The 22,047-nt window shown below is 57.1% G+C and overlaps 5 protein-coding genes across 11 annotated transcripts in view; 3 read left to right on the forward strand and 2 right to left on the reverse strand.

Annotated features, from left to right (window-relative positions):
- COL11A2 (collagen type XI alpha 2 chain) overlaps nucleotides 1-300 on the reverse strand; it is a 27,630-nt gene extending 27,330 nt beyond the window's left edge. For both annotated transcript variants that reach the window (XM_031033271.2, XM_031033269.2), the window contains exon 1: nucleotides 10-300. In XM_031033271.2, coding sequence (XP_030889131.1) covers nucleotides 10-91 — 82 coding nt within the window. In that variant the 5' untranslated portion in view covers nucleotides 92-300. The remainder of the gene's footprint in view (nucleotides 1-9) is intronic.
- A 1,194-nt stretch (nucleotides 301-1,494) lies between these two features.
- Nucleotides 1,495-8,171, reverse strand: RXRB (retinoid X receptor beta). 4 transcript variants are annotated; one of them, XM_006738057.3, is made up of 10 exons: nucleotides 7,754-8,170; nucleotides 6,836-7,083; nucleotides 6,171-6,327; nucleotides 5,632-5,811; nucleotides 4,363-4,535; nucleotides 3,826-3,955; nucleotides 3,495-3,627; nucleotides 3,288-3,391; nucleotides 2,875-2,980; nucleotides 1,495-2,777 (listed from the first exon to the last, which is right to left on the reverse strand). In XM_006738057.3, the coding sequence occupies exons 1-10, from the start codon at nucleotides 7,983-7,985 to the stop codon at nucleotides 2,630-2,632; spliced, it is 1,611 nt and encodes a 536-aa protein (XP_006738120.1). In that variant the 5' UTR covers nucleotides 7,986-8,170; the 3' UTR covers nucleotides 1,495-2,629. The 4 variants fall into 4 exon arrangements, with proteins under 4 accessions (XP_006738120.1, XP_006738121.1, XP_030889133.1 ...); XM_006738058.3 differs by having other exon boundaries at nucleotides 3,288-3,379; nucleotides 7,754-8,169; XM_031033273.2 differs by lacking the exon at nucleotides 6,836-7,083 and having other exon boundaries at nucleotides 7,754-8,169.
- Nucleotides 8,172-8,302: 131 nt separating this feature from the next.
- Nucleotides 8,303-11,958, forward strand: SLC39A7 (solute carrier family 39 member 7). Of its 2 annotated transcripts, XM_006738055.3 has the most exons (8): nucleotides 8,303-8,447; nucleotides 8,756-9,170; nucleotides 9,261-9,429; nucleotides 9,592-9,645; nucleotides 9,770-9,934; nucleotides 10,081-10,221; nucleotides 10,421-10,617; nucleotides 11,060-11,958. In XM_006738055.3, the coding sequence occupies exons 2-8, from the start codon at nucleotides 8,760-8,762 to the stop codon at nucleotides 11,330-11,332; spliced, it is 1,410 nt and encodes a 469-aa protein (XP_006738118.2). In that variant the 5' UTR covers nucleotides 8,303-8,447; nucleotides 8,756-8,759; the 3' UTR covers nucleotides 11,333-11,958. The 2 variants fall into 2 exon arrangements, with proteins under 2 accessions (XP_006738118.2, XP_081684108.1); XM_081827982.1 differs by lacking the exon at nucleotides 10,081-10,221 and having other exon boundaries at nucleotides 8,329-9,170.
- Nucleotides 11,959-12,048: 90 nt separating this feature from the next.
- Nucleotides 12,049-14,348, forward strand: HSD17B8 (hydroxysteroid 17-beta dehydrogenase 8). Of its 2 annotated transcripts, XM_006738061.3 has the most exons (9): nucleotides 12,049-12,233; nucleotides 12,419-12,636; nucleotides 12,735-12,851; nucleotides 12,963-13,055; nucleotides 13,158-13,243; nucleotides 13,358-13,442; nucleotides 13,651-13,693; nucleotides 13,891-13,965; nucleotides 14,155-14,348. In XM_006738061.3, the coding sequence occupies exons 1-9, from the start codon at nucleotides 12,188-12,190 to the stop codon at nucleotides 14,169-14,171; spliced, it is 780 nt and encodes a 259-aa protein (XP_006738124.1). In that variant the 5' UTR covers nucleotides 12,049-12,187; the 3' UTR covers nucleotides 14,172-14,348. The 2 variants fall into 2 exon arrangements, with proteins under 2 accessions (XP_006738124.1, XP_081684109.1); XM_081827983.1 differs by lacking the exon at nucleotides 12,735-12,851.
- Nucleotides 14,349-15,397: 1,049 nt separating this feature from the next.
- On the forward strand, nucleotides 15,398-20,170 carry RING1 (ring finger protein 1). Its single transcript, XM_006738062.3, has 8 exons — nucleotides 15,398-15,474; nucleotides 15,572-16,185; nucleotides 16,298-16,436; nucleotides 17,399-17,559; nucleotides 17,660-17,875; nucleotides 18,596-18,985; nucleotides 19,169-19,442; nucleotides 19,744-20,170. Exons 3-8 carry the CDS (start codon nucleotides 16,359-16,361, stop codon nucleotides 19,843-19,845), a joined length of 1,221 nt encoding a protein of 406 aa, XP_006738125.1. The 5' UTR covers nucleotides 15,398-15,474; nucleotides 15,572-16,185; nucleotides 16,298-16,358; the 3' UTR covers nucleotides 19,846-20,170.
- The last annotated feature ends 1,877 nt before the right edge of the window (nucleotides 20,171-22,047 follow it).

Consider the following 22,047-nt stretch of genomic DNA (forward strand, 5'->3'; position numbering starts at 1 on the left):
TCCTCTTACCTGCCCTGGCGGGGACCGCGCTCAACCCCAGCACCAGCGGTACCAGCAGGAGGAGGCGATGGCAGCGGCTGCGCCGCTCCATGGCTGGCGACCCGAACGCCGGGTCCCAGGGATCTATGGGCGGCCAGAGGAGCAGAACGCCCCAAGGCTGACGGGAGAGAATGAGCAGGCTTTGAGCCTCGGACGCTGGGGTCCCGCGGAGGTCAGAGGCTGTCGGGTAGCGACAGCTCTCAGCGGCCCAGCTCCATGCAGCCGGGCGCCGTCGGGGCTCTGGCGCTGCTCCTTCCTCGGTGGCCGCCGCTCCTGTGTGTCCCCGGCCACCCCGGCGGCCCACAGCCCCCACCCCGCCCCCGGCCCAGCCCCCTCCTCCAGCCGCCCGCCCACAGCCACCGAGGGGAAACCCACCCTCGATCTCCACCTGGTTGGGAGTGGGGGGCAGGAGCCCTCCTTCGCTGACCCTCAGACTGCTTTCCCCTGCTCCTTGCAGAGACTGAGTGGCCTGTATCCAAGATTACCTTTTCGGGAACCCCGATATCTCTTCCCTTGCCCCTTCCTTTTCTAGGACCCAGAGGTCCACTCAGAGCCCCCACCTCAACTCCCTCCCACCTGGGGGCCCAGAGACTCCTTTTCAGCAGTCCTGGGCGGGACTTAGGGCACGGTGGGAGGGGAGAGGCGGGCCTGGAGGGGGGTCTCTACCTCCCCCCTATCAGGTCTCCATAATTACTTCCCTTCGCCCCGCCCAGTGTAATTACAGAGCCGGCCTGGGGAGGGGGTATTTATAGACTAGGCTATAGATAGCGACTGGGGACCTGCTACCCGACGGCTGCAAGGGGCCGGGGACAGGTGGTTAGAAGGGAGGCAGAGGGACCCGGCGTGGGGGGCGGAGAGAGCCAGAGACTGGACAGCCCGACACACACAGCATAATCAGGTCCAAGGAGATGAAAACGAGGGGGACGAGGTCAGGGAGCCCGGGAGCCCAGATGGCAAGGGACCCATCGGAGAGATGAGGGGGCCGTCGAAGCTAGTTGGAAGAATGCGGGGAAACAGGGTCACTCAGGGATGAGAGACCGCCTCCGGGCGGGCAACGCCCGAAGAGGCCGCCGCGCTCAGCACCCAGTGCGTCCCCACGGACGGGCACGGCGCCGGGTCTGCCTGGAGCCCGCGGCGCAGCCGGAGAAGACAGGGGTGAGCCGAGGCGCCGCCGCCCGCTGGCGCGAGGAGGGCGCAAGCGAACAAGGCGCCTTTGAGAATCAGCCGCCCCCCTCTTCCTCCTCCGGCCGGCCCCGCCCCCAGCCTGGCACACCCTCTCCCCCCCTCCCCGACAAAGCGCGCCTTGTGTCCCCCACCCTGTGCCCGCCTCTCAGGCCCCAGGGAACCTCGGCGGCGGCGTCAAGGGAGCGCGTCCGGAGCTCCCGACCGGATACCCAGCCCCCCGCACGCGCCCGTGGCCGACGCAGTGCCGCCCCCCCAATTCAGTCACCGCAGTCCAGAAAACAGCGATTTTAATTTGAAAGCTATTTTATGTGTGAGTGAAAGAGAAGGGAAAGGAATCCCAGAGAGAAGAGCTGCAGGGCAAAAATCATGCAGCCCCAGCACCCCATCTCTGCAGGCTGACCATCCCCCCTCAATTCTCAGGCCAGGGTCCTGTGTCCCCCAGGCTACACTGTGTGTGCCCAGGTCTGGGGGAAGGCTGTGAAAGGAAGGGCCTGAGAGGCCTACTCACCAAACCATCCCCTGCCCCTCCCCGCCATCACATCCCAGGCCCCTTCCCCTAGTTAGACAAGAAGAGATGGGGAGAGGGTTGGGAAGGCCAGTGCTTGAAGGGCCCCAGGGACAGACCATCTCAGGGCCCAGCCTTTCCCAAACACCACCTCCACCGCTGGCATTTCTTAGTCAACCCGGGAAAGTACAGTACTTCTTTGAGTCTAACTGCAAGTCTCTATCCTCAGAGGAAATTAAAAATAGCAGATGGGTTCCTACATCTCCACCCACCCCCTAACCACCACCACCTTTTTATTTTTCAGTCTGACTGCAGCAGGAGGTGAGGTGTGAGAGGGACTCTGGACTGGAAACAGTGACAGGGCCCCTCCCTCTTCCAGAGTAGCCCCCACCTGCCGGGCTACTGTCAAGGCCTCAAGGAAGGCCTGTCAGAGTGCTACTCCCATGTCCGTCAGTTTGGGGGGCCTGCCCCCCAATATCCATCTCTGGGCGAGTTCCCATTCTCTCTTTTTGCATGGGTAGCTAAGTGAGGCAAGATGAGAAGGAAGCAAGGTCCTGTGAGCAAGGCCAGTGCTTTGTGCTGGGGGAAGGAGAGATCGTTCCAGGCAGGGGGTGAGAAATCACCCCAAATCATGGCAGACCCAGATAAATTCAGAGACTCAAGGCCACTGAAGGGAGAGGTCCAGCCCTCACAAGGATCTGGGGTCCCCTCTGACTTGGGATGTCACGGAAACCCCCTGGAGGGTTTATGGATCCCCTTGGAGGTCTCAGCTCTGCCCTGTACTCCTCACCCCATCAAGATCCTAGGGCATGGCCCCTCCCCACCATGCCCCAAGGCTGGAGTCCCCCTCAGATGTGTACTCCTCAGGTGTGAGGAGGAGCACCATGTTTGGGTCTGGGCTCAGGCCAGCTGGTGGGGAGCCTCAAGCATCTCCATGAGGAAGGTGTCAATGGGGGTGTCTCCAATGAGCTTGAAGAAAAACAGATGCTCTAGACACTTAAGGCCGATGGATCTGAGGGCAGGAAGACGTAGCAGCAGCTTGGCAAACCTGAGGTAGAGGTGAGAGAAGACAGATGGAACCACATGGGCCCTGAACACACCCTCATGGCACCCCACAACCCCTCACCCCCACAGCTCCTTCTCACCGTCCCTGCTGCTCAGGGTACTTCTGCTTGCAATAGGTCTCCAGTGAAGCGTACACTTTCTCCCGCAGAACCTCCACCTCACTAGGGTTGGAGAGGCCCTTGGCATCTGAGATGGCAGGGAAAAGAGGAGGAAGAAGAAGGAAGACAAATCAAGTCAGAAATGTGGAGATGTGGCCCACACAATGTCCCTTCTGGGCCCCACCTACTGGCCCTTTACCAGACGCCTGGCAAGGGAAGCAGGGCAAGTAATGGAATGGGATCAAAGGGGAATGTATCAGTGGATGTGGGCTTTTCTTGGTCAGCTGGGAGATTTCCGGGTTGAGGGGGATAGCTGGGTAACTTAGGAGTCTCTGGAGAAGAGGAGGCTCCAAGGTTGCCTTGGTCTTGAGAGACAGGGGTGATCCTCCTCTTACCTGGATTGAACAGAATGATTGCCCTCAGGCAGCCAAGCTCTGTCTTGTCCATCCTCATGTCACGCATTTTGGACACTAGCTCTGTCAGCACCCTGGAGAGGGACCTGCAGGTCACTCAAAGGTCACAGCTCAGCCAGCCTTGGACACGGACCAGCCTATAGCCCCACCCCCTCTACCTACAGGCCAGCCCAGCCGAGGGCCACTGACCGATCAAAGATGGCTCCCACGCCTGCCGAATGGGCTGAGTTGCGGTGCACATGAAGACCTGTGGCGAGGAGGATGCCATCTCGGACATCAATGGATCGGTGGGAGAAGGAAGCAATGAGGAGCTCATTCCAGCCTGGGTTGGGGGCAGCAAGGGTCAGGAGCCAGAGAGCAGACCATGGGATTCAAAGGGTATCCGGGGAAGAGAAGAAGAAGCGGTGAGGTCAATGAACTTGGCCCCCTTGGTATGTAAGTATGCACTGGGGTCACTGAAGGTCAGAAGGTCGAGTAGGGGTCATATGTCAAGAGCTCAAGGGGATCCAAGGTCACTGACCTGCCCGTAGCAATATGACCTGGTCATCCAGAGGCAAGGAGGAAAAGTGTGGGATCCTCTTCGCCCACTCAACAAGCGTGAATAGCTGTTTGTCAGCTGCCTGACAGATGTTAGTCACGGGGTCATTTGGCTGCAGGGGATGGGGGGTAAGAGTTATGGAAGGTCTGGAGGTACAGTGGAAGCCCCCCCTTGTAAGATGTTTCTGATACCACCTCCTTAAAGGAGTCTCCCTTCAAAACCATCTGAACCAATACTTGTAAGTCAGGCTTCTCCTCAGGCATTCATGAAAACAATTACGTATTTAGGACTTGCCTGTGGTTCTGCCACTGGGTTGTTTTGGGATGGGGACAGAGAAAACTATCACACCCACCTCAGATGTTTGAGAGACCTTGTTTGGCAGCACTTCCAGTCCCAGGCAGTGTTTGGGGGTGGGGTGGGGGTTGGGAGGGAAAGGGAGAGGAGAGGGAAATAGAACCAACCTAGACTCCCATCCCCCACCCCCATCAGGAAAGAGACTGGATTGACCCCATCACTCACGCTGCTGCCGCTACCCCCGGTTCCCCCAGGACCCTCAACGCCCTGGTCACTCTTCTGCTCCACAGCAAGCTCTGCCTCCAGGATCCTGTCCACAGGCATCTCCTCGGGGGCTCCCCCAGCCCCCTCCCCATCCCCGTCCTTGTCCTTCCCCCGCTGACGCTCCTCCTGTACCGCTGGGGGTGGGAAGAGGAGGAAAAGAAAAAGGGGAAAGTCAACAGTCAGCCGTGAGGGGTTCTGAAATGTCCTTAGGGTCTTATCAGGGTTCTCATGGCCCTTAGGAGATATTTATAGGAATTGGGGAAGTCACCAGCAATGGTGGACTAGGGGCAGTCTGGAAGCAGGGGTTACAAAAGGGCAGATAAATAAACCAAGAAGGAGGAGGGGAAGGGAGGGTAAAGGATGACGGAGAAAGCTAACGTTTAAACTGAGGACCAACTACATGCTAAGAAATGTGAAAACACATTTTAATGTTCCCTCAATTACTGTAAGAATCTTGTGAGCTCTTATCTCTGTTATTAAAGATGAAGAATGCAGGGCTTGGACAAGTTAGATAGCTTGCCCAAGTTCACGTAATACACGGCAAGTCATCCATCTAAATCCAAGGGTGCCTGACTGCAAATCTGATGCTCTTCTGATTCAACAAAGAGCAGTGAAAGGATCACTGGCCTGAGTCTTCAAGGATGGATTCTGATCCCAGCCCTGCCCCTCCTTTGTTACATGACCTTGGGAAAACCAGGCCTCAGGCTCATCTTCGCTAAAATGAGAGATTTGACTAAGACACTCCAAAGAGTCTGAGAATTCCAGAATCAGACTTAAGAAGATAAAGAAAAGGGAAGGCATCCCTGAGGTCTTCAGTAAAGTCTGTAACTTTCTAAATGAGTAGAGTCCCAGACTTTGGAGGACTGACCACAGATAAGCAACCACTGGGTCAAAGAGGAGGGACTATTCAGGTAACTGAAGGGGAGACAGAGACGGCCCTCGTGGGTAAGGAAAGCTTAGCCTACCCTAGCACTAGGGACGGGAGGACGGGTCCTAGGGGCAGGCCGCAGAGAAGCACCCCCATTAAGAAGGAGACTAGAGAACGAAGCAGCATACCAGGGACAAGAGCTGCTGACGGGAGAGAGGAATCGAATACCGCCCTCTGGAGGAGGAGAGAGAACAGTGCCGTCCTCCCTAGAGGCACGGTTTGGCCTTTCCTGCAGTCTCCCTCCACCTCCTCCCTCCTCTCCCGCAGGGTAGCCCAGGGAAGCCTGGCTGGCGGGCCCTTACCCTCCCTCTTCATGCCGGTGGCCAGGCACTTCTGGTAGCGGCAGTACTGACAGCGGTTGCGCTGGCGCTTGTCCACGGTGCAGTCCTTGTTGTCCCGGCACGAGTAGGTCAGGTCCTTACGGATGGTGCGCTTGAAGAAGCCTTTGCAGCCCTCACAGCTGTAAACCCCATAGTGTTTGCCTAGAAGGCGAGGGGAAGAGCAACAAGGCTGCACGGACGTCCCTTGCCATTATGTCTCTTGCCAGCTTCCCCCCAGCAAACTTAGCTTAAATCCATTGCCAAATCCAGAGATGGGGAACCCAGACACGAGGGATGATCCAGTCCCGCACTCCTCACTGTTCAAAAACCCTATACCAGCCCCCGCTTTCCTCTGACCATCCCCCATCCCATATCCGAGCTCCAGGTCCCTTACCTATCACCAGGCGTCCCCCCACCCACTTGCTCCAATGTAACCCTGTGAGCCCCTGGGAATCCCACAGGTGTTGGTAAATGTCAGACACTCTCTTTCTTCCTCTCTGGTGATCCTCTGAGCCCCATACCTGAGCTTCGGTCCCCGCAGATGGCGCAAAGCCTTTTGCCAGCCCCAGGGCCACCTGGAGGGGGTGGACAGTGCAGGCCCCGGACCCCTAAGACTGGTGGCTTCACATCTTCAGGGGGGCCAGACCCACCCCCAGGGAGCGACACTGTTGAGTTAATCTGGGATGGGGGAAATAGGGAAGTCACAGGGAGACTCATTGGGAAGGAGAATCTCTCAGAGGTCATGGAAATCATCCCCTACCACCTAGGCAGGGCCCTGCATTGCACATTACAGAGGACATTATTTACACTGCAGTCTGTGAAGGGCCACCCCTGGAGCACAACCGCAAAGAGATCAGACATACAGTTCTCCCTGAAATTGTGCAATACAGGGGCCCTGAAGGGCATGTATTTCAGGATGGCAGATGGGACAAAAAGGGCAAAAATAACAGATAGATGAAAGGGACATCAGAATATTCAGGGTTCTTTTATAGGGTGGGGAGGAAGCATGCACTGAAAGATCAGTCACCTCAGGAAGGGCAAAGGGTCTCACAAGGACCACAGGCCTGCCAGGATTAGAGGACTGGAAGGTCAGTGGACCATGGGGAAGTTCACACAAGGATCTGGGGTCACAAGGAAAACAAGGAAATGAAAGTGGAGAGGCAGTCAGTGAGCCATGACCTCTCACCTGGGGACTGCTGACAGGCCCGGAGAATCCTGGGGGAGCTGGAGGGGGCAGACCAGGGGACCCCATGGAAGAGCTGATGACCGGGAAAGGGGAGCCCAGTGGGGGGGGTGGCATCGGGGGTGGGGGTGGGGCCCCGGAACCTCCAAGGGATGAGGCTGCTGACGGGGGTAGGGGTAGCCCAGGAGGAGAAGGGGGAGGGGCCCCCTGGGGAAGGGGATTCGGGGAGGAACTGTCTGGGCTTCGGGAGTCTGAGGGAGGGGTACATACAGGCACAGAGACACACAGACAGAAAGACAAAAAAGAGAAAATGAGACATAGATCATCCAACTGGAGACTTTAATTCTCTCTCTAATCCCCCACCGCACCCCACCCCAACCCACCCCACTCATCCTCATGTCCAGAAACACCCCGTTGTCAAACAAGGGCTTAACTCCTAATTGTGGTGAGAGGAGGGGGTTGACAAGAGACAGGCTAGTTCAGGCGAGGGAGAATTCCAAGCAATGCATTTAGTCACCCCAAGCCAGTCATGTCTTATGTGGGTGGGGCAGCACGTGGGGTGCAACTGACGGCCCCTCCATTCCCAGCTTGTAGCCCGACTGTACAAGCAAAAGAGGCGGAAGAGAACCCCTCCTAGGAAGCAGGATCCGCCTTCAAACGTCCAGAGTCCCCAAACTTGAGGACTCGTGTCCCACGCCCGGGACCTCCAGATTGTAGGGCCTCAAACAGCCAAAGCTAGGAGGGCGGAAGCTCCCCCGCCCCGCCCCGGGGGGGGAGGGCGCTAAGGCCCTAGGGAGGGAGGGGACGCATGTTTACAAACAAGGGGGCGGGAGCGCCAGGAAAAGAGCGCCAGGGGACGCGGGGGAGGGGTCGCAGATAACGCGGTCACTGGTTCGCCCGTCCGTCCGCTAGGGCACTCACCCCGCCCGCTGTCGCCCATCCCGTCCCGTCCAGCCTCCCCCGGCTCCGGCTCCGGGGTTTGTTGTTCTCCGGCTGCTGCCGCCGCCGCCGCCGCTGCGGGATCCAGCCAGGGCCGTCGCCGCCGCCACCGGGAGGCGACCCCACAATGCATTTCTTTTCGCACCCCCACCGGCCCACACTGCCCTGCGGCATGCCGCTGGGGGAGGAAGGGCGGGCGAGCAGCCCAAGACATGAGTCTTGGCTGAGTGCAAGGATACCGAAGAGGTATCAGGGATTCCCAAATATTGACCAGGGGGCTAGCTGAGCACGAGGAAGCCCCAGAGAAAAAGACTCTGGCCTGAACCGGGTCGAATTAAGCGCTTCGCTCTGCTCTGTACCAAAATGACAGCGCCGATATGGCAGCCATCTTGGTATAGACGGGAAGTCTCCGCGCTAGTTCCCGCCCCCTCGTCTAGTTGGAAACGGAGGAGGCGGTCTCCTCGGCCCTGTTAGCCGGCCTCGCCCAGCCTCCCCTCAAATAACCTCCACACCCGCGCATGCGCGCCAGAGTAGGGCGTCTGGGCCGCCACCAGAGTGCCACCATATTGGTAAAGGTATCGGGACCGACCTAGAACGGAACTTCCTGCTCTCGCGGGAGCCAGAGGCGGGACTGCCACGTCCGAGCAAACCGGGAAAGGAGAGGATCCTGAAGCCGGTGAGAATTCCCTGCTTTACCCTACCGTCCTTTCCAGGCCCTTTCCACTACTTAGTGGATCATAGAGACGAGGGCCCAGAGAGTCCGTAAAGTGGAGGATCAAAGCCTAGAGCGGTGACCCGGGGCCCTATATCCGGGAGGGGGTTTGAGATAAAGGGACCGAGTCTTGGGAACAATGTGGGTGGGGACAGCGGAATGGGGTAGCGGCCCATAGAAGTGGACGGAGGGCACGAACGGAGTAAAGCTGACCCCTCATAGGTGTAGAGTTGAGGGTCAAGTGGAGTCACTGTCTCTGTCCCTCTGGTCAGCGCGATGGCCAGAGGCCTGGGGGCCCCCCACTGGGTGGCCGTGGGACTGCTGACCTGGGCGGCCTTGGGGCTGCTAGTGGCCGGACACGGGGGTGATGGCGACCTGCACGAGGACTTGCACGAGGACTTCCATGGCCACAGCCACAGGCGCTCACATGAGGATTTCCACCATGGACACAGTCATGCTCCTGGCCATGGCCACACTCACGAGAGCATCTGGCACGGGCATACCCACGGTCACGAACATGGACATTCACATGAGGATTTGCACCATGGCCATAGCCATGGCCAATCACATGAGAGCCTCTACCACAGAGGACATGGACATGACCATGAGCACAGCCATGGAGGCTATGGGGAGTCTGGGGCTCCAGGCATCAAGCAGGACCTGGACACTGTCACTCTCTGGGCTTATGTGAGTCCCCAAGGGATGGGGGAGAGAGGGGCCGGTTCTGGATTTTTGGGAAACCCCGCACCACTTGACCCCTGACTCTCTCCTCACCAGGCACTGGGGGCCACCGTTCTGATCTCTGCAGCTCCATTTTTTGTCCTCTTCCTTATCCCTGTGGAATCAAACTCCCCCCGGCACCGCTCTCTGCTCCAGATCTTGCTCAGTTTTGCTTCGGGTGGGCTCTTGGGAGATGCCTTTCTGCACCTCATCCCTCACGCCCTGGGTAAGTGATCTTTGGCCACTACTGCAAATCTTAATATATTTTATTTTTTGGGCAAAAGGGTTCTTTTCCCCTTTGTCATCCCTGACTTTCCAGTATCTCCCCAAATGCATGCCACTTGGGCAGGGTAGTTTCTCATTTGACCTTTTCTCTCCCTTTCTCTAGAACCTCATTCTCACCACCCTCTGGAACAGCCTGGGCATGGACACTCTCACAGTGGTAAAGAGGGAATGGATGGAGATGTGTTGGGATGTTGGGGAAGGTCTTTCTCTCCCTATTCTCCTCCTGTACTTGGGGAAAAGGAGTCTCGAATCCACATCTCCCTCAATGTCTCTATTTCCAGGCCAGGGCCCCATTCTGTCTGTGGGACTGTGGGTCCTCAGTGGAATTGTTGCCTTTCTTGTGGTGGAGAAATTTGTGAGACATGTGAAAGGCGGACATGGACACAGTCATGGACATGGACAAACTCATGGTCACACACAGGGAAGTCATGGGCATGGAAAACAGGGTAAGTCCAGGAACAACTTTCCTTAAGAAGCACCTTGCCTGCCTCAGAATCCCTTCATCCTATGGCTCTTAGGTGGAAGGGGACTTCTCTTTTGAGGACATTTTTGGAGATCTCTGTTCTCCGCTTTTACTAACTTCTTCTCTCAGAGCATACTTCAAAGGAGAAACAGAGCTCAGAGGAGGAAGAAAAGGAAGCAGGTGGGTCTCGGAAGAGGAGAGGAGGAACCACAGGGCTCAAAGATGGGCCAGTGAGACCTCAGAATTCTGGAGAAGAAAAAACAGGTTCAGGTGAGGGCCAGAGTTATTGATAAACATGGGCAAGGGTTATCATATTTCACATGGAATGTGCACTGTGGGTAATGGCAGGTGTCTGAGAAACATGAAGGGGCTGGGTGTGAAGTGATCTCTGGGGAGAGATGTGATAAGGGCTGACCAGGGCTGGAATTAGGGGTGATAATCATTTTGTCTTCCTTTCCACTTGTACAAGACCTACGTGTATCAGGGTACCTGAATCTGGCTGCTGACCTGGCACACAACTTCACAGATGGTCTGGCCATTGGTGCTTCATTTAGAGGAGGTTGGGGGCTAGGAATCCTGACCACAATGACCGTCCTGCTACACGAAGTACCCCATGAAGTCGGGGACTTTGCCATCCTGGTTCAGTCTGGGTGCAGCAAAAAGCAGGTTGGTGATGCTGTGTATCAGACATGATTGCCTCAAACTCTTTACCTCCTGTTCACCCACCCAAAACCCATGATCACCTCTCATTAGTTCCAAACAGGCTGTAATGTTACGAACAACAAGTTCTCCAGAAATGAGGGGGAAGAAATTCTGTTTCTTTGTTCTGTGGCTGAGTATTTCTTCAACTATGGTCCACAAACCATCTGAATGGTTTATGAGGGTCTTTCACCCTGACCTACTCAATCAGAGGCCTGTAGGAAGGACCTCTTTGATATTTTAAGATTTTCCAGACAGTGTCTATTCTAGATCCTCCTCTTTTTGACTTAGTCTTTAGTTCCCAAAGACATGCACTCTGCCCATATGTACCTATACCCCACCAGACGTGCCTAACAGCTGATCATCTTTAGATGTTGCTGAGTACCTTTCTGTCTTTTCTGCCCACCAGGCGATGCGTCTACAACTACTGACAGCAATAGGGGCACTGGCAGGCACAGCCTGTGCCCTCCTAACTGAAGGAGGGGCAGCGGGCAGTGAAGTTGCAGGTGGTACAGGTCCTGGCTGGATTCTGCCATTCACTGCAGGTGGCTTTATCTACGTAGCAACGGTGTCCGTGTTGCCTGAGCTGTTGAGGGAGGCATCACCATTGCAGTCACTTCTGGAGGTGCTGGGGCTGCTGGGAGGAGTTGTCATGATGGTGCTGATAGCCCACCTCGAGTGAGAGGTGGGGTAAACCACCCCCACCCCAGCCCCAAACCTCTAGCCTCTTAAGTCCTCCAGGTCAGGGATCTGTGGAGGTTGGGGGCCCTGGCCAGAGACATCTGCCAAAGGAAGTTGTATCCTAGGGAAGTGGTGACTTTGGCATTAGGGCCATCAAGACTTTGCAGTCTTACAGGAGCTGCAGAAGTGAGAGTGAGAAGTCAGAGGGACCATAGTGTTAGTCATGTGCTGACCATGTTGTTGGGTTTGGGGGCTAAATGGGGCCATGAAGAAGGCTGGAAAAGAGAGGGGTTGATGACAGCCTATGCCGTGTACCGTACCCAACCTGTTTTCAGAGGACCAAGCTACCACACACAGGTTTCTTCCAAGGTCTGCCTCCCCTTCCCACCTGTTGGTGGAAGCTTCAGGGAAGACCAGAGCCCTGGAGGGAGGGGGGGGTAGCAGGAAGAGCTGGGGATGTACATCAATTAAACATCAATCGTGTGTCCTGATTTGGGAGTGATTGAGGGAGGAGGTGGGTTGCTAATCTCCTGGCCTGATTTTTTTTCTATTCTTTTGATATCACTGTTTGAATCGAGGGGTAGGGGTGGTGACCGGAAATAAAGCCCTCGGATCTTCCGCCCCACACGCGGTCTTTGTCTTTTTCTGGAGGAATGGGGGCCCCTCATCTCCCCACTCCCCAGGCCCCCAAGTGGTGGTGACTGGCCCCGCCCCCACAGTGGGAGGTCAGCCTGCGCTGGTGGCCGCAGATGGCCCAACGCTGGCCTGGCTTAGATTGGCGCGGCTTTGCTCTTGCCACGCCCCCTCTGCGCTGGGATTGGCTCAGTGCTGGGTGCCCGCCCACCCGCGGCCGGACATGGCGTCTCAGCTCAGGCTCCGCTCCGCGTTGGCCCTGGTCACAGGTTGAGGGGATGTCCTCCCCAGGCGGGTTGGGGTGCCGGAGTGTTGTCGGGGGCGCGCCTTCGGCGTCTGCAGGCGCTGTGACCTCTGGCCCCCGGTCCAAATTTTACTAACTTTGCGCCCTGTTGACCTCTGACCCCTGCCCACTCCCCTTTTCCCCCCTCCTGCGTGTTCTCTCCCACCTCAGGCGCGGGTGGCGGCATCGGCCGGGCCGTCAGTGTGCGCCTAGCCAGAGAGGGGGCCACCGTGGCCGCTTGCGACCTGGACAAGGCGGCGGCATGCAAGACGGTGTGGCTGCTGGGCGGGCAGGGGAGCGAGGAGGTGGCGCCCGGCGGGGCCCACGCCGCCTTCCAGGCTAACGTGTCTGAGTCCGGGGCGGTCAGGCGCCTGCTGGAACAAGTACAGGTGAACGCGACAGGACCTCGCCCTCTTTAAAGAGCCGACATTGCCTCCATTGCCCGGGCTCTACTTGGGTTTTGGTGTGTAACCGCCCACTTCCATAGGCCTGCTTTTCTCGCCCGCCATCTGTCGTTGTGTCTTGTGCGGGGATCACCAGGGATGAGGTTCTGCTCCGCATGTCTGAGGATGACTGGGACAAAGTCATAGCTGTCAATCTCAAGGTGGTGACCCCTGAACCTGTGACTTCTGGTTCCTCCAGCCTGGGGGAGGGAGCTGGAAGAAGACTGTCACCCCAGCTGATCCTTTCTGCCTTGTTGCTCTTTCCTCACTAGGGCATCTTTCTAGTCACTCAGGCTGCAGCCCAAGCCCTGGTGTCCAGTGGTTGCCGTGGGTCCATCATCAACATCAGTAGCATCATAGGGAAGGTCAGACTGAGTTGGGATGAGGTCAGCCAGCTAGTTGGGCATAGATCAGAGAGCCCCTCCTTGGGACTCCTGACTCATCCCAAATCTCTGACCCACCTATAGGTGGGGAACATGGGACAGACAAACTACGCAGCATCCAAGGCTGGAGTGATTGGGCTGACCCAGACGGCAGCTCGGGAGCTTGGACGGTTGGTCAGACAACCCTGGGAGTACAGAGGGATTTGCTGAGGCATGCGGGAGGTCTGGGGGGCAGGTCAGTGCTCAGTCCTCTCCAGAGTCAGCAGCCACTTTCCCTTCCACAGACATGGGATCCGCTGTAACTCTGTCCTCCCAGGGTTCATTACAACACCCATGACACAGAAAGTGCCACAGAAAGTGCTGGACAAGGTAGGAGGCTGTGGGTAGAGGGCAGAGGGCAGAATCGTTCAGATACCCAATCTCTCTGGGCTTCAGAGAGAATCTGGGCACAGGGCCTGGCAAATAGTAGATATTCAGTAAGTGTACAAGGAATGAAGACAAAAGGGTCACAGACTCAACCTACAAAAAAAAAAAAAATCCATAAAAGAAACTTTCACCCACTTATATTTTCTTACAGGTGATTGGAATGATCCCAATGGGACATATGGGGGATCCTGAGGGTGAGCACTGAATGAGGAGGAGGCCCTAGGGAGGGGGCCTGAAGGAAGAGATCCCAATGTTTGTCGTATCTGAGAGGATTTCACTAGGATTGGTGGTTGGGGTGTGTGTGTTGGTGGGGAGGGGTTCTGGTGGGAGGTGATGACTTTGGGTCCATGAGAGTGAGTAGGATTCTGCCTTCTCCCCGCCATTCCCATAGATGTGGCAGATGTGGTTGCATTCTTGGCATCTGAAGACAGTGGATACATCACAGGGGCCTCAGTGGAAGTCACTGGTATGAGGCCATCATGGGGAGGGAGAGGGCAGAGAAGTGGAACCCAGATGATAAGAGAAAGCAAGTGAAGGGAGTCTGGAGCCACTGAGGGAAGAGCAGAAGTTCCCATAGGCGAGGGACCGAAGTGGGTGCCTCCCAGCCCATTTGTCTCCACCTATGCATCTATCCAAATGTTTCTGCCCCTCCCAGGAGGTCTTTTCATGTAACTGCCTCACGGACCCTGGACTCTGCTCACTCCCCCACCACTCCACCCGGCCTCCTGCTGATGAGGACTCTGAGTTCCCAGGCTACAAAAGGGGTGGCAGTGTATGGCTCTGGAATGCTGAATATGGGAGGCAGGGGTGCTTGTGACCCTAATAAATTCCAAATCCTCTTCCCTGCCACCTCCGGTTCTTCTTGTGTCTAAGCCCTCAGACCCTTCCCCACCTCCCCCTCCTTTCCCTTTCCCGAAGGATTGTTCCCTTTCACTGCCTGGTCTCCCAGGGCAACCCCCGCCGCCGGGTATGAGAGGAGAGAGTGTGTGTCACTGTGTATGCGTGACATTCTGGGTCTTTTTAGAGGGAGGGGGTCTCTGCCCCACCCCCTTCCCCTGGTCCTGCAGCCCCAATCCCCTCCCCCCCAATTCCCTGGGTCCTTATGGTCCCCAAGGGTGGTTTGTTCATGGCCCCATCCTGGTGTCCAGTCTGGCCTTGGGAGGGGGTCTTGGAACAGGTGGCCCTCCCCCACCCCTCCCTTCTCTGAGTCCCCCCCCCCTTCCTCTCCACCTTACAATAGCTGCAGCCGGCCTGGGGTCGGGTGTGGGGGGGGGATTAGGGGAGGGGGCCAGGATTAGGGGAATGGACCAGCCGATGAAAGGGGCTGGAGGAGAGCAGAAGGGAGGGGGCTGGGAGGAGGAGGAGGAAGGGGAGGGGGTCCGCGCTAATCGACTCTGGAGCCCACATAAGGACTGGCCACGGACTGAAGGAGAGGACAGGGAAGTAGGGGGGAACTGGGGGAGGGGGCAAGGGGACCCACTGCTGCCTTGTCCCAGAAACAGGCTACCCCCTGGCAGCTGCAGCCCAAGTCCGGGAACCCCAGCTCAGGCTGGACGAGACAGGACGCCCACCATGGTCTCTTTCCACCCACCCCCCACCCCCCGCCCTGAATCTCATCCCCTGCCCTCAATGGGGATCGCTCTGCCCCTTCCTCTTCTCTTTCCTCCCCGTTCCCTTCCTTTACTGGGAAGTCCTGGAGAAGGCTCCTGCCCGCTTCCCACTCCAGACATTCTGCCCCTTGTGCCCCCACCCCCACACACACGCACACCCCCTCCCCTATAGGGGCCCCATCTTGTGTGTGTGTCCCTGCTTCCGCGTGGTGTCTCCATTCCCCCGTTCCTCCCGTGCGCCTCCCTCCCCCGCCCCGGGCCGCGGCTCCTGATTGTCCAAACGCAATTCTCGAGTCTATGGCTCTGGCCGAGAGTTGAGTCTGGACGTCCCGAGCCGCCGCCCCCAAACCTCGAGGGGAGACCAGGTCGGAGGGTCTAGGGAGAGCCAAAGCGGAGGGTGGAGCAAGTCCCCAGGGTGGTAAGGGGAATCCCGGGCTCATCCGGATTTAGTTGCATTCACAGGACTGGAGGACTGAAGCGGCCGAGGATCCTTTGCAACCTTCCCCCCTCCCCTCCCCGGAATGCCGGGCTGAGGTTACGGAGAAGAAGTTGTGGGGAGGGGGGCAGCTGTTCCCCAGAGCCTCTAGGGGACGCGGAGTGGGGGAGGTGGCCCCTTTTCCAACCCTTCTGTCCCCTCCCGGGGTCCAAGAGATCCCAGGCCCCGCCCTCCGGAGCGGAGGCCCCGGGTGGGGACTTCGGGAAGGGAACGGTGGCTAAGGTTGGCAGCGCGACGGTGCCGGCCCGGGGACTGAGACCGGGGTCCCCAAGTAGCTCGGGACTCCGGGGACGCCGGCTCTACACGCGAAGCGGGCGCGTCCCGAGGGCGGGGTACCCGGGCGCCCACGTCGCGTCCCACCCGAGCCCCGAGTAGCGGGTGACGTCTCCGCTGGCGGGGGTGGGGGGGTGTAGTGGAGGGACAGGCGGAAGTGACGTAGGGCCCCAGCGCCCGGGCCATGGCGGCGGCGGCGGCGGGAGCTACTGTCTGAGCAGCGGCTGCGGGCCGAGCGAACTGGGGCTGGGAGCCCGGGCCCAGGGAGAGGCGCTGCGGCAACTGGGGCGCGGACGGCTGGAGCCGGGTGAGGGGCAGCGCGGCGCGGGGCGGAGGGGGATGGGGGGAGCCACCGGGGGGGCGGGGTCTGCGCGAGGGCGGCCCCCCTAACACCCCTTCCCCCTTCCCCCTCTCCCCAGCCTACCTCTCCTCCTCCTCCACCGCTGCGGAACCCTAGTGAGGGGTCTGTGCTCGGTCACCATGACGACGCCGGCGAATGCCCAGAATGCAAGCAAAACGTGGGAACTGAGTCTGTATGAGCTCCACCGGACCCCGCAGGTGACAGGGACTCTCCCTTCACAGCTTACTCCCTTTCCCCAAACCTTTCAATCCACTGACCCCATCCCCCAGCCTCTTTGCCATTTTTTGCCCTGTTCTGCGGACCCTGCCCGATGTCAGACTCCCTTGGTCCTACCTTTGAATCATCTTAATCTTTTCCAAGCACTTCACATTTATCTCATTTAATCCTCACATCAGCTAGTGCCACAGACGGGCAAGTATGACTGCCTTCATCTGAAAGATAGTAAACAGACAGAAATTACCTTCACTGTTCCTCAGCTCAGTGTCATAAGTCAGTGCATATGAGACTCTCCTCCCAAGTTTATTAAAAATGGAGCCTCTCGCACGTTCTGCATGGAGCACTGGGTGTTATGCACAAACAATGAATCATGGAACACTTCAGCTAGAACTAATGATGTAATGTATGGGGATTAACATAAGAATAAAAAAAAATAAAATAAATTAAAAAAAAAAAAGAAAAACAAATACTCAGTAAAAATTGGAAAAAAAAAAAAAAGGAGCCTCTCAGCCTTCCCCCACCCCCCAACATTTTGATACAATAATGAGATGGGGCCCCAGAATCTGCGGCTTAAGCAAGTACCCTAGGAGATTCTGATATAGGTCGAACCTGGACCACACTTTAAGAAATTCTGTTGAAAAAGTCCTCCCCAAACTCCAAATCTGTGCCACCCCCACTCCCAGATCTCTCGCCAAACCTCAAATCCTCCTGTTGCAAAGCTCCTACTTTTAGTTAATGAACACTAATCCTTTTTGTTTTCCATTCTCTCCAAGTCAAAGCTCCTCTCTCTCAGAATTACCATCTTCCTCAAGTGGCCAACATGGGGTACCCAGATTCTGCTATTTCACTGTATTTCTCAAAATTCCCATTCCATGGACTACTTATTTCTAAAACCCCTTTCCCCCCAACCCACTATCACGTTTCCACTCACTGATGCCTCCAGGAAGCCATCATGGATGGCACAGAGATTGCGGTTTCCCCTCGGTCACTGCATTCAGAACTCATGTGTCCCATCTGCCTGGACATGCTGAAGAATACAATGACCACCAAGGAGTGCCTCCACCGATTCTGCTCGGACTGTATTGTCACGGCCCTGCGGAGCGGGTAACAGGAGGGATGTGTTTGAGATGGGGTGAAGGGTACAGAGTTGGGGCCTCAATACCCTGGCAACTGACTGTTCACGGCCTCCTCTCTCCCACCCCAGGAACAAGGAGTGCCCTACCTGCCGCAAGAAGCTGGTATCCAAGCGGTCTCTGCGGCCAGACCCCAACTTTGATGCCCTGATCTCTAAGATCTATCCCAGCCGGGAGGAATACGAGGCCCACCAAGACCGGGTGCTCATCCGCCTCAGTCGCCTGCACAACCAGCAGGCACTGAGCTCCAGCATTGAGGAGGGGCTGCGCATGCAGGCCATGCACAGGTTCGGGCCTAGAGAGAGGCGGTAGCAGGGCTGGTGGGACAGATGCGTGGGTCAGACTCCTGGTGCCGTCTTCGCTGCCTGCCAGCTTCTAAGCCTTAGCACCCTAATAGCTAACCACAGCCTGATTGTTGAAGCCCGGAAGTCAGGGACATAAATTGCAACTTCTTAGTTAGCACTTGGCACTACTATTCTTAAGAAGAAAATGGCTCGCCCTCTAACTTTCTAGAAGTTAGAGCAGCGGAGTGATTGTGAGCATAAACTCTGGATTCACACCGCTGGGAATTAAATGACCTCCCAGGCCAGCATTGCTCAGTCTTTAATAGGAATCTAGATTACCTGAGGGTCTTGTTAAAAATGCAAATTCTATTTCAGTAGGTCTGGAGTTGGGCCTGAAATTCCGCATTTCTACAAACCTATGCTACTGGTTCTTGGAGTCCATGAGGAGAGAGGCAAGGGGCTGTGATCGCAAACAAGTTATTTAACCTCTCTAAGCCTCAGTTTCCTCAACCATAAATAGAATATAATCACCTGCTTCTAGGATTTGTACTATGAGAGGCCAGCAGTGCAAAATACTTAGCCAGTGTGCTTAGCATGTAGTTAGTATTTAACAAATATTAGGTGTCATCAGTAAGATTTCCCTGATCTCTTGTTCTCTCATAAGTTTAAAGTCTAAACCCTTTATCCTTGGTGCTTTCTAACCTCAACCACTTGCTTCTACAGGGCCCAGCGTGTGAGGCGACCGATGCCCGGGTCAGATCAGACCACCACGATGAGTGGGGGGGAAGGAGAGCCTGGGGAGGGAGAGGGGGATGGAGAGGATGTGAGCTCAGACTCCGCCCCTGACTCTGCCCCAGGCCCTGCTCCCAAGCGACCCCGTGGTGGGGGCGCAGGGGGGAGCAGTGTAGGGACAGGGGGAGGTGGCACTGGTGGGGTGGGTGGGGGCGCCGGTTCTGAAGACTCTGGTGACCGGGGAGGGACCTTGGGAGGGGGAACCCTAGGCCCCCCAAGCCCTCCTGGGGCCCCCAGTCCCCCGGAGCCAGGTGGAGAAATTGAGCTCGTGTTCCGGCCCCACCCCCTGCTCGTGGAGAAGGGAGAATACTGCCAGACTAGGTGAGAGCCCTGTCTTTCCCCTGACCTCTGAGAAACCAGAGATCACATAGACTTCCATCAGAAGTGGGCTACACCCAAACCCAGCAAGAAACCCCAACCCAGAGGCCCTGTTGGAAAGTCCCCTACTTCCCTTGGCCATTTAAGGCTTTCTGTGCCCTAAACCTGCCCTCTTTCCCACTTCAGGTATGTGAAGACAACTGGGAATGCCACAGTGGACCATCTTTCCAAGTACTTGGCCCTGCGCATTGCCCTTGAGCGGAGGCAGCAGCAGGAGGCTGGGGAGCCAGGAGGGCCTGGAGGGGGCACCTCTGATGCCGGGGGACCTGATGGGGGTGGTGGGGAGGGTGGGGGTACCGGAGGAGGTGACGGCCCTGAGGAGCCTGCCTTGCCCAGTCTGGAAGGTGTCAGCGAAAAGCAGTACACCATCTACATCGCCCCTGGGGGCGGAGCTTTCACGGTGAGCGCCTCTGAGGGCAGGACTGTAAGAGGGGAGAGAGGGGAGGGTGGCCTGGGGCCACACAGAACCCGGGATCCTGACCTTCTAACTGGCCCACCTTCCTTTCTCCCGCTGCATTTCCCATCTCTGTCTCCTCCCCCATCACTCCCTATGCCCCTGCTTTGCCTTGCCCCATCTCTTTTATTAACTCTTTTTTCTTTCTTCCTCCCTTGGTCACTTTCTGCCTTATTCACATCCTTTACCACCTTCTCCAACTTTCTTTTTTCTTACCCTGCCTCTCTCTCTTCCACCCCGTCTGTAGACACTGAATGGCTCCCTGACCCTGGAACTGGTGAATGAGAAGTTCTGGAAGGTATCCCGGCCACTGGAGCTCTGCTATGCCCCCACCAAGGATCCAAAGTGACCCCACAAGGGGACAGCCAGAGGATGGGGACCATGGGGTGTCTCTGTGTCCTGGTCCACCACCCCCAGCTTCTTTGTCCCCCAGTGCCCCCCCCCAACCCAGCCAGCCAGCAAGCGGACACAAATGAGGACAAGTGGCTTTTATACAAAGTATCTATATCAGATTCTTCTATATTGTACAGAGCGGGGCATGCGCCCCCATCTACTGCCTTTTCTATTGCCCCCCCCAACCTCTCGTCTATACAAGATGTTGGGGAAGGTGAAGAACCCTCTCCTTCATGCCCTCCTACCAACAACAACAAATTTGCTTCTTTTCTTCTTTGAAACCTGCAGTTCTGTGTGTCTGTTTATCAGGGGTGTGCTAGAAGGGGAAAAACAAAACAAACAAAAAGATTGGGGAGACAAGCCTGGAAACCATGTGGAAATCAGCCTTGGAAATGGGGGGGGATGTCAAAGGTTATTCACGGTGTGTGAATTCCAATTTTCTGAACCCCAAGTCAACAAATACGTATGAAAATAGTGGGGAACGATCTGTGAAACTGGAAGAGACAGAGTGAGGAGCTGCGCAGCATGTCAAGTCAGATCTCAAACCTGCCCCCTAAAACCTGAATCGCCCAGCCTGAAATCCAGGGTTTCAATATCAAAGGGAAAGTAGGAAAGTGACTCGAGAGAGTAAGGCACGTTTGTAGATGCCAACGGGACCGTGATGTTTGGCAGCAGAGTAATTCCTCATCACTGCAAGAAGCTGGTTTCCATAGCTGGAAAGACAAGAGGGAGGGACGTGGAGAGGGCTGCGAGCACCTCCCGGCTGGACATCCCGGCCGCCTCCCAGAGAAGGCGGGGAGGGCCAGGGACTACAGTTCCCAGGAGTGCGCGAGCCGGTGCCCGCCGAGCCGCGGGCTGAGTGGAGGGAGGGCCGCACGGGAGCTGTAGTTCCGTTACTGGTCGGGCTGCGGCCGAGAGCAGAGGGGTGGGGGCCTCAAGTGAAGCGGTCGCTGGCCCCCGGCCTCGAGTTGCGCGGGCGGGGCTGGGCCCCAAGCCCGGTCCAGGGTCCAGGGGTGCCCGGCTGCGCGCCGCGTCCCGTGCAGTGCCGGGGTCGGGGAGGAGGACTCGCCTCACCCGGAGTAACTCATGCTCCCTCTACCCGCCCTCTTCAGCCTCTCTGCCCCTCACTTCCTGTTTCCGTTGCCCTTCGCGCCCCCACCCCGATCCGCCCCAAATTCCTGCGGCTTGCTCAGTTCTCTGCCCCGCTGGCAGAGGAGTCAGCCTCTTGGTGTGATCCACAGACCCGAGGGCACCCCACCCCACGCTTGGGATTTCTCGATTTTTCCCCTGATCCCTAGTACCTTCAATACCGACTTCAGGGGTACCTTCCCACCCAGGCAAGTCCCACAGACCTGGCGGCCTGGAGCTCACCCCCAGAGCCCTCTTGCCCTGCAGAAATAGACAACACCCACTTCACCCTTGCAGGAGCTTCTTTCTATACCCGCTCCCCAGAACCCTTGATCCTGGCTCCCCTCCTTTCCAACCCCAGGTATCCAGCGGCTGCGGCGCTCCCGGGACTTTGGGGCGGGAGGAAGGTGGGCGTTGCTCCCGGAGTTTCAAAAGAGAGAGAAACAGATGCGGAGGAGTCGGGAAGGAGACCGAGGTGGTAACTGGAGAGTACGGAATGAACCCGGCTTCTCTTCTGGTTCCAGGGGCTGCCGGGAGCGTCACCCCCTCACTTTCTTCATTCTCTCCAGGCCTGACCGACCCGCAGCCTCTTTGTCTCCGTTCCCCGCCCTGTCCCTTAACCCTGGAACAGCCAGCGGCCCCTGGTACCCGTATCTCCCTTCCTATGGCCCATCTCTCCCTCCTCGGCTCCCCAGTCAACACCACCCCACCTTCCCCTCCTCTCCACTTCTCACATTTCTGCCGCTGTCCCCTCTCTGCTGCCTACATGACAACTTCGAAGATAAACAGGCGTTTATTTCGGTGACATCATGTGGGAGACATACCAAACTGTACCAAACTGTTGCCCTAGGCGTCTCCCTTACCTGCGCAGGAAGGAAAAATAACTACCCTCCTTGACCAGGTGTTCTCCTTCCCTAGTGCTGGGAGAAGGAGGTGTTGTGGGATGGGGAGCAGCTCAGATTCTGTTGCACCGGGAGCTTCCCTGGGTTAGTTGCCCAAATTCTTCAGTCTCCTGTCAATTAAGCCCGCA

The sequence above is a fragment of the Leptonychotes weddellii genome, chromosome 8 (genome assembly GCF_054177405.1).
Source record: "Leptonychotes weddellii isolate Sample4059 chromosome 8, ASM5417740v2, whole genome shotgun sequence".
NCBI classification, from domain to species: Eukaryota; Metazoa; Chordata; class Mammalia; order Carnivora; family Phocidae; genus Leptonychotes; species Leptonychotes weddellii.

Excerpts from the sequence above, each read along its gene's own strand:
- SLC39A7 (XM_006738055.3), top strand. The coding sequence starts at position 8,760 with ATGGCCAGAGGCCTGGGGGCCCCCCACTGGGTGGCCGTGGGACTGCTG. Across the intron at positions 9,430-9,591 it reads CCTCATCCCTCACGCCCTGG|AACCTCATTCTCACCACCCT; the intron begins GTAAGTGATCTT and ends CCCTTTCTCTAG. Across the intron at positions 10,618-11,059 it reads CTGGGTGCAGCAAAAAGCAG|GCGATGCGTCTACAACTACT; the intron begins GTTGGTGATGCT and ends TCTGCCCACCAG.
- HSD17B8 (XM_006738061.3), top strand. The coding sequence starts at position 12,188 with ATGGCGTCTCAGCTCAGGCTCCGCTCCGCGTTGGCCCTGGTCACAG. Across the intron at positions 12,637-12,734 it reads GCCTGCTGGAACAAGTACAG|GCCTGCTTTTCTCGCCCGCC; the intron begins GTGAACGCGACA and ends CCACTTCCATAG. Across the intron at positions 12,852-12,962 it reads TCATAGCTGTCAATCTCAAG|GGCATCTTTCTAGTCACTCA; the intron begins GTGGTGACCCCT and ends TTTCCTCACTAG.
- RXRB (XM_006738057.3), bottom strand. The coding sequence starts at position 7,985 with ATGTCTTGGGCTGCTCGCCCGCCCTTCCTCCCCCAGCGGCATGCCGCA. Across the intron at positions 5,812-6,170 it reads CTGCGGGGACCGAAGCTCAG|GCAAACACTATGGGGTTTAC; the intron begins GTATGGGGCTCA and ends CTCGCCTTCTAG. Across the intron at positions 4,536-5,631 it reads CACCGGCATGAAGAGGGAGG|CGGTACAGGAGGAGCGTCAG; the intron begins GTAAGGGCCCGC and ends TCCCACCCCCAG.
- RING1 (XM_006738062.3), top strand. The coding sequence starts at position 16,359 with ATGACGACGCCGGCGAATGCCCAGAATGCAAGCAAAACGTGGGAACTG. Across the intron at positions 16,437-17,398 it reads AGCTCCACCGGACCCCGCAG|GAAGCCATCATGGATGGCAC; the intron begins GTGACAGGGACT and ends TGATGCCTCCAG. Across the intron at positions 19,443-19,743 it reads CTGGGGGCGGAGCTTTCACG|ACACTGAATGGCTCCCTGAC; the intron begins GTGAGCGCCTCT and ends CCCCGTCTGTAG.